Here is a 14,420-nt window from a genome sequence, read left to right on the forward strand (position 1 = left end):
CGATTCCCTCCTTTCTCAAGCAGCCTTTACTAGACGGGGCAGATGCACGAGACAGCTGTATATCCAGAAAAATACTGTTACTCCATCTGACAAATCAGCTTTCGCCTCCTCCACTGAAGTCTTGACTATAATTATATATAGGTACAGATGGATCTTTAATTTAATCATTGCATACCTGGTATCATAGAAAACATCTCAGATTTCTAATTTTCTTTTCATGACATCTTATTTAGATAGTGATTCATGGCATACAATTCATCATCAGTCAAAAAAGGGCATTTTTTTCCCTCGTTCACATCACATGCTTATGCAGATTCTAGGGGAAGAGAGTAAGCTGATGATACCACACATTTTGATAGCAGTAGCGTTTCTCTCTGCTCTAGGCCTAAACTCAGGATGACAGACGTGTTGCTACTGGAGGTTTCAGACTTTTCTAAGCTTGCTTAATTCCATTGCTAGCTCTACTCTTTGAAAAGGCACACAAATTTATAATTTAATTCCTTTAGAGATTTGGATGCATTAAGTGTTTTGTGTTCATGTATTTGGGAGATTTTGTCACTACTCATTACATTTGTTTTTCAAGCCAAACTGTCAGAAGCACCATTTCTACTTCCCCGAGTCATACTGCATATCAGAAACATCACCATTACCAGTCAACTCAATTACAGGGTTGGGGTGAGTTTTTTTGCACTGCTGTTCCGAAGTTTCAGTCAGCATTTGCCAGAGATGAAGACCCTGCCTGAAGAGTATCCCATCCTCCAGTCACTTGAATGGGGAGAGTTTTCAGCAGACTCCACATGATGGGACATTAATTCAAGAGCAACACCGCTAGCAAGCTTATACAAATACAATACAGTCCATATGCAAATTCATTAATATCTAAAAAAAAGTACACAAAAACCAACCACCACAAATATTGACAAGTCCCAGTAGTCCCTTTACATATAACCCTGACTGCAATGATCCCAACAGCACTGTACCCCAAAACATAAATCAACTTTCCTGCTAGTAACAGGGTTAGTCAATACAAGGACATCCATACTTTAGAAAACACTGTAAAATAACTTTAGGCTCATTCTTGGTGAGAGCATCCACATAAGTAGTTAGCTAAGGCCACTCCAGTCAGTGGTCATAGCCTGGATTGGAACATATGACTAAGATGATGCCTGTTTACTTCCATATAAGTTACGGTAAGAACTTGTTCCACTTGGAACAAACATTAATTTTCCTGTATTTGTTCCATTTGGCAGAATTTTCGATATGGTGGTAGCCTTTTCATGTTGGCTAGCAAAAATAGAACTCCAAAACCAATATTATGGTAGTCTATTAGCTACTGCTTTGGTAGGCTTAACACTGTAAATGCGTGATGCTAGCACAAATAAAACTGAAGGCAAATTTGAAATGACTGTCATAGCTGTCATACAGATCCATACAGTGAAGAGCCACAAGACATCACTTCAATCATGAAACACGCAGTTTTGGGCAGTTACAACCTAATGTCGCGAAGTGACAGTGAACTGACATGTGGATTGTCTGAAACGGTTTGAAAGCTGTTGAGAAGGGCATTTATTTTTCACTTCTGGTTGCCGCAATTTACTTATGCTTTTTCACAACTTAAAAATACCCCCAATCTTTTGATGCTCTCTTTCTGCCTTGAAATAAAAGCAACGATCCAACACTGAAGTCAATAGTGCAGGCTCCAAGAGGAAACACAGGAGGTGTCTTCTGCCAGAAGCAAAGGTTCCACAGCACGCACAACCAATGCGTGAAGCCTCATACACCACATACAGCTGCACAAGTGTGAAATGAGGGAACAGCAGGTGATGGTAACCTTGAGGTTCTCAACAGAAAGATCACATAAACAGGCTCATGCAGCTACCAAGATGCTACTATCAGACATGAAGAGAAGTGCAAGAATGCACATTCTTCACTTGGGGGGGGGCGGGAAGATACTATTTCTTATCAAGAGCTGTTTTCACATTCACTAGAAGGCAAATTTTTGCAAAACTAAACATGAAAACAGATCAGGTCTTGCAGTCATTGCAAGACCACGGGAAAACGGGGGGGGGAAACCTCTGAACAGCCGAAACAGTGAAGTTTCAGCTAACACCGCTCAGCATCGCATTTAAAAACAGAAAAGATATCTGCAGTCTCAGACCAAAATATCAGCACCAACTGTCGTTACTGAACAGCAACGAGGCATCTTTGTAACGCCAAGGTGCCCTCCTTTGGGCAGCCTTTCCGAGAAAGCAGTGTTTACAGGATACACAGTTTGACGGTTTTACTGAAGTTGTTTTGGAGAACAGGAAAGACTTTCTCACCACTCATGCACTTTGATAGCAAGAGTAAGACACAATCCTTTTGGGGCTACAAGGCTGGTCCTGTTTTCAGATCACAAGCAGAAAACCCAAGTGACCAGTTACTAGCAGGGATTAGTTCTCACATGCTTCGCTGGAGGACTTGGGTGTCTCTCACAGATTAACAAATAGCCCTCTTTACAATGAATTGAGACTTCTGTCTCTAGATATTCTGCCTGTCCTGACAAAAAACATCATTTGGAAAGTTATTTCTTTTTCTTGACTGCCAGAGAAGGCAGTTAAAAATCTATTTCAGTCCTTTCTTCCCTGCACACCTTCCTTTGGCTGCAGTCCTGCAGGAAGGCTGCAAGGGAAGGAACCAAAGCTACATGGAAGCAGCCACGTTACAGCTTCTCGCCTTGAAGAGGTCTCATTGAGATCTGTGCCCTTTCTCTCCAGTGGCACGCCTTCTCCTGGAACAGGGGCTGAAAGAACCATGCCTCCAGAAAGAGCACCTGGTCTCACTCCTGCAAAGCTCAGGCAACCACCACCCACAACAGCCTCTACCCAGGCACACCAGCAGTGCCTGCCATGCAAAACCAGAGGCCTCCTATTAAAATTCCATCTGCTATTCCAATACGAGATACCTCTGCTGTAAATTCTTTGCTGTTCCAGCACCACCAGCCAAGGAAATGTAGATTTTTCTGTACTTGGTTGTAATGCACTTGAAATTTTCTAAGCTGTAGCTGCGTTTAGCATCCAACCCAGGGATCAAGAAACCCAGGCTAGCAGGAGGAGCAGCTTCCAGATACCTCTTCATTGTAACTACAGACAGAGAACCAAAAACTCAGAGACATGAACAAGATGCTGTGGGATCATGGCAGAGATCTGTTCATGCCATTGCACGTAAGGCCAGCAAGCCCCGAATAAGCTTCACTATATTTCAGGGAATAGCGTTAAGGAAACCACATTGTCATTAACAAAGTTGTGGTGCCAACGGAAGCTTAGGGTTTCATCCAGCAGCACTGAACACCAATGTATGCTAAACACATCCCACCATAAGGGCAACTTCCACCATGAAATTTCTACCACGTAAGACAGGTGTGAGGCTGTTTCTGAAGGAGAACATCGAGAAGGAATTTCCTGAGATGAACCAGCCAGCAGGCATGCTCTGGTGGAGATACACCGTGTGGCGTTACATGGGAAGCTGAACTTGTCAGGTTACACCACCACTTCAATTACATGGTTCCCAACACAACAGTTCTTCGGAACTGCTAGCTGGAGAACAAGATGAATAAACAAAAATAAGTCTCCTGCTCCTAAAATAAAATACAAGCAAGAACAAAATGCATTAGACCAAACTCATTTAAATAAGAGAACACAAGCTGCAAAAGTCGCTTTCAAAGAAGGGTAAGTTTAGCTTATTTTGAAACAAGAGGTGCCTGCATCAGGTATGTTGCCAACCTTTGTAAAGTTAACTTTAACACCAACTACAAATACATGCCTAAATGAGACTTTCAGGCCCCATATCAGTAAAGTGAACAGCTTAAGAACAAAAACGTTTTAAAACAGCAGTAATGTTTCAGTGCTCTTTGTTACTAAACAAATCTTACTCTTTCACTGAACTACTCAAAACAGGATAGCTTTTAAGGCAGTTACATGATAAGACCAAGCTTTAAAGGGGATGTTTTAGGAGACTGAATGACAATTAGAAAAGAATGTCAATTTTAAGTTTCTTAGCCTCACTATTTAGGACGACTCGAAATTCAGAAAATGAAAGACCAAATACTACTAATCCATGCAACAGCTTTGAAAGTATTTTTTCTTTCTAAGGGCATCCTTCAAAAAAAAAGCATTTTTTCTTCAATCCTGTTTATTGAGGCTCACAGAACAGGTCACTTCTGTTACAAAACCACATTACAGGACTGAATATGAAAGACCCAGAAGGACATTATGTGAGACATCGACTATTCAGGCAATGATCATATCAAAGTGTGTTATGTTGTCAACTGGCTGTAAAAGACTGCTGAAGAGGCAGAAAGTCTTAATAAAATACTGTAAAAGACATGATAGGTAAGTCTGATACTGAAGTGCCTTAACTTTTACATGACTTACATAACCCTTCTAATACATCAGGGCTGTATGTTTTCAGACAAAGTATGAACTGTAGTGCATGCAGGAGAACTACTTACTCCCTGGGACCCTCACTTGCTACTTGAGTTTTCCCAGATGTCTGCTGCAGATTTTTGTACTGAAGGTGAAGAAACAAAGATGCAAGCCCAATCTGGAGGCAACATCTAGCTGTGCTTCTTACTGTCTTAGGAATGAAGCTACCATGAACATCTGGCAGCCACCCGAGGTTACCTCACCACAGGCTCCCAATGATGAGCTCTAACTTCTATTCTTAAACGAAATACAACTGACTTCAGACAACAGATCTTCTGGGAAGCCACAAACATTGCCTGTTTGGGGCTTTTCTTGGGAAAACATCTCTGATTGCTCTTTGCTTTCCCAGACAAGCAGGGTAGAGGGCTCATCTATACCTCACGAGTCAAGTTGAGTTGTTCAGCTTGTACACTACATCCACAAAGCTCTTTGTGGATTTTACTCTGCACGACAAATCATTCCAACCTTTAGAAGTCAATTTTAGTTGATGCAAGAGGAATACAGCAATCATCAACCCATAACCAACACTGTAATGGCAGCAACCAGAACGATTCACCACATACCCAGGCCCTCAACCAACTCACTCTGTTCACATGTCGTTTCACTAACCAAATAACTACATAGCTCAGAAATCACCCTCTGCGCCCCTTCCCGCTGTTCCATGGAAGTTTCTGTACTAATGGGTCTTTGTAGCAACAGCCCAGGACCAGTGACTGGTACGTAGATAGCGCAATGTCACGATGAGATTCCCCATTTTGAGTTCCAATGAAAGACACCTTGTTTTGCCCACAGATATGGTATTAATTTCTACATCAGGAGAAAAGTTCAAAGTGCGTAATCCAAACATTCTTTCATGCTACAACAGAATACAGACAGGCTAAATAAAATACAATACAATGTTATACCCACAAGCTCTTTAAAGAAGTTGATTGCATCTTTGCCAACTGCACAAACACCACACCGCAGATTCTTGCAGACTCTGGCCTACAATTTTTAAAGCTGCATCAGCCTCAGATGTCTGAACGCATCTCACCTTTTCAAAGCCAAGGACTAGCCTCTCACAGACATCACCATCTAGTTGATCGCACTGTTTCACCAGCGTTAATGATTCCCAGATTGCCTGGGTTGCTGTGAGCAGCTTTTCAAACCACCACGCACCCACAACTCCGTCACACTACCAGCTCATGGGGCGTACAGTTCCAGCGATGGCTGTAGCCTCCAGTAACGCCAACCTTTCTCTAGCAATGTTCTGCGCTAACAGCGGGCACCAGCTCCTGAGACCCTCAGCACAGGCACAGCCTTTTCAAGCACAGGGAGCCAGGAAAGGGATGAAGGTATCTCTTCTAGGCAGGATGTAGCCAAGTTTGATAACCTATGGTTTCAAATAGTCTGGAATAATGGACACCATGCACCTTTCTGGAGTTGAAACAACATCCCCTCTCCCTCCCCTCCTCCAGCACTAGACACAAAGTGCTAAAAATGCAAACATCTGCAGCCAAGTTTCACACGCTGCTTAATCAGTCAGTCTTATCCAAGCTGTTGGAGGCTAGCTGCTCATCAGTGCATTTTGGTGCCCAGATGGATATCTCTATCTAACAGACTAGCAACTGGGCCCCCACAGCGCTGATGCCTTTTCACAGAATACAGGCCCACGTTTTAGAGCTAAGAGTTTTCCTCGACTGCATGTACAGTTGAGCTTCATTACTTGAGAATACATTTATAGCCACACAATTTTACACATAGTAAAACTCTTGTGCAAAAATATAACTGATCCAGTTGCAAGGTAGTATACCTTTTATTTATAGCAAACAACAGATAATCATACTAACCATCTAAAGAAAATCTGGACATGGCATTGATTCTTGGAGGGGCTGTAAATAACTGACAGGTCATAGATGTTTTCTGGGCATAGTTCCAAGATGGCACTACTGTTTCTATTCGAAATCAAAGTGTATTTATTACACTTGAATCCGAAGAGTTCTTGTTTGTATTGTGGGTAGACATATGAGATTGCTGGCCAACGCTGCGTTCCACAAGGTGGAGTCTTTTCTGATGTCTTGAGAACATCTAGCTCTTGTCCTTGGGCCACGTCTTTCAGCAGCTGGGATCATTTCCCATCAGCATTTCCCCATCTCATCTCTGTGGTTTGCAACTTTGCTACTTGAGGCAGGGTTACTTTCCTAGCTGAGTAATCAGACAGCTCCAGAATTGTCTACATACAAGATGATCCAACTTAAGAGTTCTCCAGGACCCAAGTTACTTCATGAAGGAGCTTCAAGTATTTGCAGAAGACTCAGCTGACGGCAGTGAAACACTACCTCAAAGGAGCCAAAGTTACACTTCCTTACTTTCAAGACAATTCCCACTGCACTGAAAAAGGCACTGAACCTATACATCACACCCTCTTCTAGTTTGCTGTGTACTCCTAGCATGCACTAGAGTCAAAATTCTTTAAATAGCAAGTTAGATGCTTGGCACTTTGCAGCCACATATATACAGCACACAGCTTTATAAGGACCAGAAGGTATGCCAATACCCTGCACTTACCATTTCTAGAACACTGTGAGCTATTAAGCTGTTACAGAGAAATCTGAGACGTACAGAGTGTTAAACTTTATAAATCTTAATTTTAAACCAAGAGATGCTAAAAACACATAGCTGGTATCTTGGTAGAGTTCTAATAAAGGACAAGATCAGCCTCCTTTAAATCTCTGTTTCCTCTAAATAAGACCAGAATCAACTCAATTAATCCAAATTAATTTCACAATGGGACACTCATTTCCTTGGTGTTCACATAGGGACTAGCAGAATGCTGAATTCCACTTAATTTCCTCTAAAAGTACATATTCACCACTCGGATGGATTTTCACTAATTTCAGAAGGGCAAGCAAGGGCTTAACACTGGATTTTAACACTTATTATCACCTTGCTCTAAGCGGTACAAAGCATACAGAAATCCTTGTAGAAGACAGCAAAAACCTTCATGGAAGCACTAACTTCTGTCTACGTGGATATTACGGAAACTGTCACCAAAGCAGTGTGATATTTGTCAAGTTGCTAGCATACAAGCCATATACAAAGGTGTTCTGAACACACCCCTTCAACACACACCATCAGCTGCCCCAAGCAGACTGCCTAGTCATACACCACCAAGCAGTCAGCTGGACCTGGCTTTGAGAGCTCCACCTGAACAAGATGGCAACTGCAAGTGAGAGTCTTCAGGTGTCACGCCAACCAGGGCATGCTGTTTCACCCACTTGTTAATCTAACCTGGACATCCACACAAGGAACGCTGACTTCCCAGGCAACTCCTAGGAGCAGCCAGTACTAACAAAGCCCTCTCCTCTGCCTCCACCAAACTGGAAGAGTGCACTAGAAGAGGTCTACAAACACGAGCTATGAAAACCAAGCGCCATCGTAACATCTGACTGCTCTTAGTTCACCAAATACCCCAGTGAGATCACTGAGCTGCATGAGTTCTCCACCCTCAACAGACCCTAGATTTGCTCATTAGCAACAAGGATCTTCCATCTGCTGCCATTTTCACCCTGCTTCAGCTGTGGTCAGAGACTATTTCCTCACCACACTGGTGGAAAAGATCCATTAGTAGACTTTATTCTAAAGGTGACCCAGATGGCAGAACAGACCTTAATCCTGACAATCTGAATAGCAAGCCACTTAAAAACATCTACTGTGATCTTTTCCATTCTGCAAATTACACACATTTTTCTTCTGAAATGATCACAGTTTCAAAGCAGTAGATTCATGCAAAAAGAATTTTTAAGAAGAAAGTATTTGCTTTGGGGTTTTTGTCTAAGTGGTTAGGGCAGTACTAATTATTCATCTTTGATAGTTATCAGAAGCTTTGCAACTTACAGCAACACTCACATACAACTGTAACACAATCCTACCCACTAAGCACAGCACAGATATCTACCACATGGCATGACAAATACCTGGTTCTCCAAGACAACTTAAAAAAAAAAATCTGGTATTGCAAACTACTCAAAATAACTCATGAGCTTACCTATTTTAGCAGCATCTTTGGGAAAAGAATACTGAAATATAATTAGTGTTTCTTCCAGCTGTCATTTGTGCGTAGATGATGCTATTTTTACAGCTACAAGCTGAAGGGTCCTTTAAATATTTGCAAAAGCAACAGAAGCCAGGCTCACATTCTCTCTAAGGATAAAAAAAAGTTTACTATTCACCAATTGGTAGCTGTAATTCTCTGCAACACACTCCAATTGACTGTAAAATCTGAACAGCATTTAACATTAATTTTACTGAGCATCATATTTCAGTACTTCAGTATTCTGAATGCATCTGGGTTTTTTTTGTGAAAACCATAAATCTAGAAGTTAGCTTTATATCTTCTGCCAAGATGTAAATCAGAATTCCCACAGGGCTGTGCATTTAATGATATGAAGGCATTGTTTTGCTAGACACATTCAGTCCTGAAAGCAAAATCCAAGTCCTACAGAGCAGCTGAAATTTCTCCTGATTACAGCAGATGATGTTTACTCACTAATTTTTAACTTTGACTTCGCTCTTCAAGCCTGCCAAAGCTTTGCTGACCCCTCCTCAGAAAAAAAGTTGACTGGTGTCGCCTGTTGTGAAGAGAAGTTTGCAAATAATCCATCCTGATAAACCTGCTAAACAGAGGACACTACCAGGATACGAAAGGTTGCAAGGTTGTATTATTTAGCCTCTACTGGTCATCCTACAGCACAAGCATTATGCTCGACTTCATGAGATTATCTACACCCAGAAATCACAGACTTTGAAGGACTGTCTACGGTTTTTGTCTCGTTGAAACGAGAAATCTTTGGACAGCCTCCTCCTACCCAAACTAATAAGTATTTTAAAATCAGCACTTCTCCCTATTCCAAAGTGAAGGACCAGATGCAAATATGAAAATATCACATTCCTCATGAGGTTTTACAACTGATAAATAACAACTAGAACACGAAGAGGGAGCTTCAGAGTACTGTACTTCAGAGGTATTCAGCCAACTTCAAAAACAGAAGGCGGCAGCATCCAGATGTTTACCAGCCCTTACCTCTTGAGGTTACCTTGGTGTCTATATACAATTAAGATAAACATAACAAGATCAGGCTCTGTACCACCCTGCAGCAGTTTTGGGATTCCTGCACCAGCTCCCTCCCTCCCACCCACAGGTGTCTGCACACCGACTGCCTGCCCCTTGCAACAAACAGTGGTTGTACTTGATGAACAGTGACCCACTATCTGCCTAGATAAGCTGTACGCAGTGGAAAACCTGCCAGGGACAAGCCAAAATATCCAAGCAAAGACAAACAAGCTGCAAACAGAAATGAAGAACCTGCACCTGCTTCCATCCCCCTCCAAGTCAGGTGCAAATGAACCTCTACACAACGGCCATGCCTTGCACCAGCTTACTAGCGTGAATTAAGGCACACTCAGGGCAACTTCTCTCTGCTGACACCATACTTCAGGCCCATTGGTGTCAGCAACAACAGAAAGCATAGAGCAGAAATACCCACACCAGAGGCAGCTGATGCTGCAGTGAGGAGCGCTGGCAGCTGCTGTCACAGCCCTGTGGCCAGCAGCAGCATCAGGTGAGCTTTCTGAAGAGCTTCCTGCTGTAAGCAAGCAGATCCTGAGATAACAAAGGCAGGATCCCTAGCATTCAGTTATGTATTTTTTTTGTCCCTCCACAGGCGAAGCAGATGCATCTGCGAATTGTCCTTTCAACACCTGCCTGTAGTGACCATTCAAGGGCCAGGGACACCATGAAAGCCACAAGAACAGACACAGAAGCGCCAAAATACTAAGTTCAAGAAAAGCAGAGAAGAAAGGAAACCAAGGCACCACATTCTCCTTGTTATTCTTATGGTCCTTTTCTACCCTCCATTTCTCCAAAGCAATGTGGGGCCCAAAGACACTAAGGTGAGCTACAGACATCCGTCATGGCCCATGGAAACCTTCTCGCTCCTTCCCTTTCTCGAGCCTTTATTTCCTCCTATTAATAGTACAGCCCAACCATATCATCCCCTCCAACACTAAGCTCAAGTTAACCAAAGACACAATTTCTTGTTAAGCAGATAGTCCATGACACGAGACTTTTGAAGTTTTCGAAGCACCAGCACAGACCACGCGATCACCAGAGCTCAGGACCGGGGGATGTACTGGCAGTGCGGCACTCACCATGCTGGTCTGCTCTCTGCCAGCCCCACAGACTCGCTTGCTGCACGCAAAGCCTTCTGAAATGCTGCAAAAGTGGTCTTGACAACACAAGGGCAATTGAGGAAAGGTCCCTTTGGCAGATCATGCAAGCTCCCTCCATTCAGGAAGACACACCCCAACCATTCAGTCTAAGAGCTGATGGTATGTAAGGTCAAAAAGCCACAACCAACCCCTCAAGGCAGAATCTGCCCAGCTGAAGGTGTTTGAAGGACATAGTCCCCAGCTAGAGCCCAACTGCATGCTAAAACCCCCAGTGCTGGCTGGCCATAAGCCAGGGGTAGACTCACACCTGCTGACTGCTACTACAGGAGATACCCCAAGGGTGAAGGAGGAAGGTCTTGAGTACCAGTACTGGCCTAACAGTTGGCATTTTGTAGCGGAAAACATAGGAAGGCAATAAAAAACCCTTGTTACTCATGAGCAAATCTGGGTCCTGCAAGACCTGGAGAATTTGTGAGGCTGAGTGATCTTCCCTGGGCAGCCAGGTAAAGGGGCACTTGTCAGAAGGACAACCTGCGCTCAGAGGCAAGGCCATACCTGGCCATCAGTCCTTCCCACTGCCAGGCTTTATTCTGGTGGAGGGGGAGGTAGAGACAGAAGCCTAAATCTGTGACTTCCACAAACCTCCGCCACCCTCCACGCCACGGGGGCAAGCGCAGCTCCCCGGGTGCTGTTCCTCCCCCAGACGCAGCCCCATAGCAGCTGGAGAGCAGCTCACCAGTCCTTCAGGATGAGCAGTCTGTGCCATGCTGCCCAGTCTTTCTCAGAACAAGTCCAATCAAATAGCTCCCTCTGACACTCAGCAGGACGATGCCTTCTGTATGCATTGTCCTTAACAGGTGCCACAGGTTGAATGCCATGATTTTAATACCAGGTGCCTTCTCCCTTATGTGTTTTATCCTGCACAGCTCGATTTTGCAATTCATTTGAAATACAAACTTTTCAAGCTAAAGAATTTGGTGTTTTATTCCACTGCCTTTTCTACGCATGCTAACACTTGTATTATGGTATTCATCTTGCATTTAAGTTTCTGAATTATTTTATGATTTACATACAAATCTACATAGACGACAGAGGTAGAATTCTAACACTTACTGAAGCCAGAATACACTTTTAAGTCGTCCTTAGGACAATTATTTAGAGAAGTTTCCCCTAAAACATTGATCCATTTGAAACCCAACAACTTCTGTAAGAAGCAACTTAACGCTTCTTCTGGAGCATAAAACTCCATACAGTTACTTTCAACATACAATGCTGTACACATTACCAGCACCTCTGAACTTCCAACACAAAGTCTGCTTCCTTCGTTTCTTGCCCCAGGAGCAAGCAAAACAAGCTGATGCAACTGAAGAGTAACACTACTTTTGTTACACCTGCCTACAGCCACTGTACAAGCCAGATGACATTCAGCAGGATACCTTGACATAATCACAAGTGACAAGGAAAAACAAAACTTTTGCTGACTTGTAGTTCCTAAACTACAGGCAACTCACAGGAGCATCCCCCTTCACGGAAAGATGTTTAACCGAACACCAGTGCATTCCAGAAAGCCAAAATATCATATGGAAAACCTGAAGATCTGGGGGGCTCTACTACAAAACAACGAATGCATTTCCGTCATTGTTCATTTTAGAGGAAAGCTGGCAGGGATTTAGACTCCTTCGTGTCTGCTGACTACCCAGATGTTACAGTATCATGTGAGTGCTGGGAAATCGATAATGAAACTTACTGATTTAAGACAACTTTTTTTTTAATTACATTAGCATCATGTATTTCCTTGAGAGGTGCATGTCTTCAAAGACATGGGGGGGAAAGAAAAAAGTAAAAAAATCAAATATTCACCAGTAGCACAGGAATTAACATAAAACTGGTCATCCTTTTAGGCAACATCCTACCTGAAAGTAATTCCAGCAGACACTCCAACTAAGGAACTGTCCTGGCAGGAAATAATTATAGCAACATTAGCAATAAAATGACTACGTATCTCAGGGTCTCAATAGAGCCGGACCAAGACCAGTAGAACCAAAGTCACTTTTTTTTAAAAAAACTATTCAAATACATCCTGACAGGGAGGTTTCGAACCACCAGCACCTTCCTCCTCTCCTGAGGCAGCGCAGGCAGGGGCCCTGGCTAACCCTCCGCTGCTCCCCAAAGCGCTCAGCCGCCTCTGCCCCATTGCCCCATCAGCCTTCTCCTCGCCGCTGCAGGACCCCCCCCCCCGCCCCCAGGGGTCCCTCTCCGAACTCCTCCTTTCCCACACCCGCTTTACAGCACACAAGCGCTTCGGAGGGCAGCGGGTGACGAAGCCTCACCCCACTCCCCCGCCGACGCAGGGCAGCGCCTGGCTTCAGCCAGGGTCGGCACCGGCCCGGGGAGCTCCCGGCGGGAGGGGCGGCGGGAGCGGCGCGACCCGCACCGCGCTGGGGCTCCCCGGGCGGCCGCCGACCCCCGCTCAGGCCTCCCGCAGCTCCCACGCACGCCTCGGCCAGCCGCTCCGCAGCCACACGCCAAGGCAGCCGGGCCGCCGAGCTTCTGCCGAGTACTCCCGCTACCCCGCAAAGCGAAAAAAATAAAAGTTGCGTTAATCCAGAGGCTTCTAGGCCCGTCCTGCGGGCACCCCGCGGGCGCCTCGGACCCTGCCAGCGTCCCCGCAGGACGGACGGGCGGACAGACGCCCCGACCCCACAACTTCGGGGCACGAAACCAACTCGCCCCGAACTTTCCGCGCACTCCCCCCTCGCTACGGCCCGGCCCCCCGCAGCCAGGGCAGGGCGGCGGCGGGGTCCCCAGGACCGGTTACGCCGCGACGCGGGGCCCATCCCGAAGCCGGGGCGGGCGCCCACTCACCTGGCGGCAGCTGGAGGGTGGCCGCGGGCGGCCCCTTGGGCGCCACCGGCCGCGGGGCCCCGGGGGCGGCCGCCCGCGACGCGGCGGGGGCGGCCACCGGGGGCGGAGGCGGCGGCTGCGGGGCGGCGGAGGGCGCCGGGACCGCGGCGGGGGCGCAGAGACGCCCCGCGGACGGCGCGGCGGCCGCCTGCTCCGGGTGCCCGCCGGGCATCAGCCTGAGGGGGGGGGCCGCCGCCGAGGCGCTCATGGAGGAGGAGGCGGCGAGGGGACGGGGGGCGGCCGGGTCGCGTCCAGCCCCGCGCCGCCCCGCAGCATCGCGGGCGGGGGGCGCTCAGGCGCTGCCCCGGCCGCCGGCTCGCGCGCGGAAACACATGGTGGCCCCGCGCCGCCGGCTCACGGGCGCCGCGCACGTGGGCCCAGCCGGCCCGGCCTCCTGCCGGCGGCGCGAGGGAGGGAGGGAGGGGGCGGGGCCGCGCCGCTGCCGCGCCCTACTGCGGCGGCGCCCGGCCCCGCCGCCCCTCAGCCCGCCCGGCCGCGGCCACCCCCGCCCGCCGTGTTTATACAGCCATGCGGACCCCGCGCAGGCGCCGAGGGCGGGTTCTCCCGTCCCCACCGGGCGGGGCCGGCGCTGGCGCTGAGGAGAAAGTTGGCGGCAGCCCGAGGGCGGTCGGGGTGCTTCTTTCTCTCCCCCCTCCCTCCCCTCCGGGAGAGGGTGCAGGGGCTGGCTGCGGGACCCGGCTCCCGCCCCAGCCACCGCCTGCCCGCTCTCGCATCCCGGGTTCAGTCAGCGTGAGTCGGCAGAGCGGGGGCTGCAGGTGGCCTCGGGCTCCCATCAGAGAGAAAGGAGCTCCGGCAAGTGCAAGAAGCTCCCCAACACCCCCC

General features: G+C 46.9%; 1 protein-coding gene across 1 annotated transcript in view; it reads right to left on the bottom strand.

The window, feature by feature from the left end:
* TAF4B (TATA-box binding protein associated factor 4b) overlaps positions 1 to 13,785 on the bottom strand; it is a 74,697-nt gene extending 60,912 nt beyond the window's left edge. The window contains exon 1 of the mRNA XM_075415279.1: positions 13,539 to 13,785. Within this exon, the coding sequence (XP_075271394.1) occupies positions 13,539 to 13,785 (247 nt within the window). The remainder of the gene's footprint in view (positions 1 to 13,538) is intronic.
* Between the last annotated feature and the right edge of the window lie 635 nt (positions 13,786 to 14,420).

The sequence above is a fragment of the Opisthocomus hoazin genome, chromosome 3 (assembly GCF_030867145.1).
Source record: "Opisthocomus hoazin isolate bOpiHoa1 chromosome 3, bOpiHoa1.hap1, whole genome shotgun sequence".
NCBI classification, from domain to species: Eukaryota; Metazoa; Chordata; class Aves; order Opisthocomiformes; family Opisthocomidae; genus Opisthocomus; species Opisthocomus hoazin.